The sequence below is a fragment of the Zea mays genome, chromosome 9 (genome assembly GCF_902167145.1).
Source record: "Zea mays cultivar B73 chromosome 9, Zm-B73-REFERENCE-NAM-5.0, whole genome shotgun sequence".
Classification (NCBI taxonomy): Eukaryota; Viridiplantae; Streptophyta; class Magnoliopsida; order Poales; family Poaceae; genus Zea; species Zea mays.
This window is the reverse complement of record NC_050104.1, coordinates 149335547-149339731: the sequence shown is the minus strand read 5'-3', so window position 1 is coordinate 149339731 and position 4185 is coordinate 149335547. Positions and strand designations below refer to the sequence as shown.

The 4185-nt window shown below is 40.5% G+C and overlaps 1 protein-coding gene across 1 annotated transcript; it reads right to left on the bottom strand.

Moving 5' to 3' along the window:
- Positions 1-860: 860 nt before the first annotated feature.
- LOC103639372 (predicted GPI-anchored protein 58) lies at positions 861-2502 on the bottom strand. Its single transcript, XM_008662125.2, has one exon. It carries the CDS (start codon positions 2095-2097, stop codon positions 1339-1341), a length of 759 nt encoding a protein of 252 aa, XP_008660347.1. The 5' UTR covers positions 2098-2502; the 3' UTR covers positions 861-1338.
- Positions 2503-4185: the final 1683 nt, after the last annotated feature.

Sequence of the window (4185 nt, the reverse complement as noted above, 5' to 3'; positions counted from 1 at the left end):
TGTATGTGTGTGTGTGTTAATTGTTGAATATAAATAATTTATATAAATATTAAGTTTTTTAATCATTGAAATCTGTTTACTATGTGATGCTAAATTATTGGTTCACACACGTCTTCTCTATAGTAGGTATTTTAGAAATATATAATTCTTGTATATTTTCTAAAAACGTGTGCATCTCCACATATGACATGTTTAGAGTTTCAATTTCCATTGCTATATGCTATTGTTTTCAAGAATATATTTAACATTCAAAATTACAATGTTTTGATTGATGAGTTTTGTAATGGTTATATGGAAGAATTTAAACAACTATCGTAACTAATTATGTTGGAAGAGTAACATATCAATATATTTGATATTATATTGGTATATATAAACATCATGTATGTTATATTTTTTTTACCAAGTGCGTGCCACAAGTGCACTCCCACTAGTAGGAAAAAGGTCGAAACTACTTGTTTAGGAGACTGCATATAATTAGGGACTTGCTAAATTTAAAATTCACATGTCTGAATTATAACTTTTTCAGGTGACGGTTATTCCATATATTTATATTAAAATAGAAAAACCCTTAGACAGAATCATAAAACCAATAACATTTAATTCCACATTCGCATAATAATAACAACATTTTATAATTTTCTATAGTTAAAAAAGGACAAAAATGATATGGTTGTTATAAAAATAATAAATTATTTGTACTTGTTAGTTGTATACAAATACTATATCAAATTATCTTAAAATTCGGAAACCTGAAATGTGAAGTGAAATAATTATGAAACCAACCATTTACTCCACCCCTAGATTAGATTGCAAACAGGAGTGTAATACAATGCTCAAGGAAATCAATGCTGATTTGCTGACACGCAAGAAGACAACATTTCAATATACTTTATGAAGTACACAAGTTTCTGTATGTATATATGGAAAATTAAGTCACACACTTGCATACATCATTATTACATCGTATATATATGCAGCTATCTCTTGATATAAGGTAATTCAAAAACCTATCACCTGCAGTATAATATAGTGGAAAATACGACGGTAGACATTATGTAAAACCCTAGATATCTACCACACGACGTCTCACACAAACTATACGTCGGTGACATCGTCGTCGTCTTCCCTCTCGCTGTTTGCACCGCCTCCAAGCCTCCAACGCCAACATCACAGTCACACTACGGACAAGTGGACAACTCGACCGACCATAGCCCGAGCGTCACATATTTTCTTCCACTATTTTTCTACCTTTTTAGTACGCATTTAATTAATTTCCCCTACCAAAGAAATAATATTGGAGGGAAATATATTACGCCCTCTCTCCTGCATGCTGTCCTACAGACGGAGAAGGCCGCGGATGCTGTCGGCGGTGGCGGCCTCCACGTTGCAGGCCGGCGCGGCCGCCCGCGCCACCAGTCTGGCGTCCTTGGCGGGGGACGCTTTCACGACGACGGAGAACCTGGGCAGCGGCAGGCTGCTTGGCGGCGGCGCCAGCACGTGCAGCAGGTCCTCGACGAAGTTCCTGGCCACCTCCTGCTCGAGGTCGTCCAGTGCCTCCGTCACCACTGGCGCGGGCGGCAGAGGCGTCGCCCGCTCCAGCGGCTTCTTCTTCTTCTGCGCTGTAGACCTCTCCATCGCCGCCGGCGGCGGCCTTGCCGACCTCCTCCTCCTGTCCCTCTGTCGCGGCGCAGGAGCAGCTGGTGCTGCTGCCGGAACGGAAACTGTAGCGGTTGCCGCTGCTGCCCTGCCGGCGCGTGGCGCCGGCGGGGGTGGGGGTTGAGCAGCTGCTGGTAGACCGGGAAAAGTGACGTACTCCATGGCGGTGGGTGGGAGCGGCAGGAGCGGCGGTTGGTTGGACGGTAGGAGAGGAACGGATGGCCTCGCGTATGGAATAAGCGCGGGAGCGGACGCCCACGCGCCACCTTTCGTCCGCAGGTGATTGAATGGCTGGACCATCGGGAAGGAGCTACTATGCGAGCCGCCCGGCACCGCCGGCCTAGCGCCACCAGCTGGCCCCCGCCGGCTGCGACCAAGGGGCGCCCTTCTCGGGTACTCGAGGCTTCTAGATGATCGATCCAGGAGAACGTTTTCCATCTTGTTTTCGTTGATCTGTAGGACAAAGACCTCTTATCTATTTTGTTCAAGAAGGAGGTTTTCGATCGATATTGATTGCTGAATGGAAGGGAAGTGCTAAAAGGGAGAACTCAAAGCTAAAGTCGTTGGGAGAAGTCGTATTAGTTTGAAGTGAAGAAATCTGCAATAGGAAGGCTAACAAAATCCTTGGGAAGAAAAACAGCAAGGATGCTAGGATCGATCCATGGCGAGAGTTTAGATCGAAAAAAGAAAGAAAAAAAGGGAGAAGGAAGAAAACCAAGAAAGGGAGAAGAAGCTATATCTATTTCTGTGGAGATGTTATCTTCCTCCTCCTGATCAAGTGTAGAGAGCGAGGGAATGGACACCCTCGACCCTCCACCTCCGGGCTACAGCTCGGTGGCATGCATTGGCTCCTCTTTATAGCGGGACTCGGGAGAGAAGGTCCGGAGATGGGTTAGGTCTTAGGTGTCGCACCGTCAAACGTTAGGGGGGAAATGGGAGGTGATTTGACAATTGACCAGAAACTACCGCGCCCTTGTTTCCTTCTCTACCACTAATGGCAGATATGCACGTGTCAATTATATTACTCCCGATCTCCCGGGGTAAATCGTACGGAGTGCATAACTTTTGGTGATGCCCTTAAGAGAATATAATGGTATTTTATTCTTCGCCAGTTGTGAGCATTGTTCTCATAGCACGTATAATGTTTTTTCTTTCCTTTTTGAGGAAGCAAGTACTCTCAAATTACAAGCAATTGAGTGACGATTTTAAGTCAACTATTCTAAATTTTGGTTACAATTTTTTTTTTGGTCTTAGGTTTGGATATTTGAAAATGATATGAGTATATGTCTCTCGAAATGTAATTTTGTAGCAATATAGTTTTCCCATATTTTTTCAAATATTGTAAAAATTAGTAGTCACAATTGTATTTAAACACTTGACGCATTAACATTTTCACATCTCCTAATTTTTTTAGTGGGGGCTACAGCTTTGAGCTGTCAATATGGAGAAACCGCAATGTTTTTCTAACGATATGAAATATAATTTATTTTTGCAGCCGGTTTTCAGGGGAAATATTGGTCGAGATATTGGGCGTTGCTGCAATCTAAGGAGGAAAATGACATGTTGTGATCTGTTTGCTCGACCTGTTTGCTCGATGTTGGACCCTCTTTCTAGATTTGGTTGGATGTTCAATAATAGACTTGGCTACATTTAATTTCTCCTTTTCCTCCAGCTTGTGGAGGTTTTTGATGTTTCTTGTACTCCTACGTTGTGCGCGGACTCACAAAGGAGGGAGCTTTAAAAGTTCTTATCTAAAAAGAATCTCCTAAATTTCAGGTGCTTGAACTTTTTTCATTGTTCAAACAATTTTGTCATTGTTTGACTATTCAAAAATATAAATTATCTCTTGTGAGATATCCTTTTAATTATATACTGGTCGGTTGTTTGTTTAAGATTGTTACCTAAAAACTGAGACACCCGAATATAGTAACTCCCTATCTTTTTTTTTCCAGAAAAACACATTACTTATTTGTAATACATTTTAGGTCTAGTGATTTAAATTTATAAGTAACCATATACCTTAATGATTTGAGTTTTTTCAGAAGTTCTTCGAATATAAATCAAGTATGTTTTATACGAAACATAAGTGGCTAGACGGTCAATGCCTTTGCCCTCAACCTGATTAATTTTCACTGATTACTTTATTATAGTTTCTCCATCCATAAAAGAATACAGTTCTAATAAAAACATCTTAAGTCTAAATAAATTTATACAATAAGATATTGACATTTATAGAATCATGGTAGAATATGTTTTTTTTTTGCAAAATTATGATTCATTAGCTCTAGAGCCAAAGCACGTCAATGCGGTCTAGGAATTGTTCTGGTCGTGTAGACGATGTTGGTGTGTGATCCACTGCACCGCCCGAGACACGAGGGTCTAGGAATACCAGAGTATTTTATATCATTAAGTGTTTGGTTGTAATCATAAAAAATATGTTTTCAAAACCATGATATTCTAAATATCATGTTATTTTTAGAGTATTTGGAACTCTACTATAACCTAAAGTTTTAAATTCTGTAGTAG

Bases quoted from the DNA above. Each gene is read 5' to 3' on its own strand.
- LOC103639372 (XM_008662125.2), bottom strand. From the start codon at position 2,097: ATGGAAAACGTTCTCCTGGATCGATCATCTAGAAGCCTCGAGTACCCG.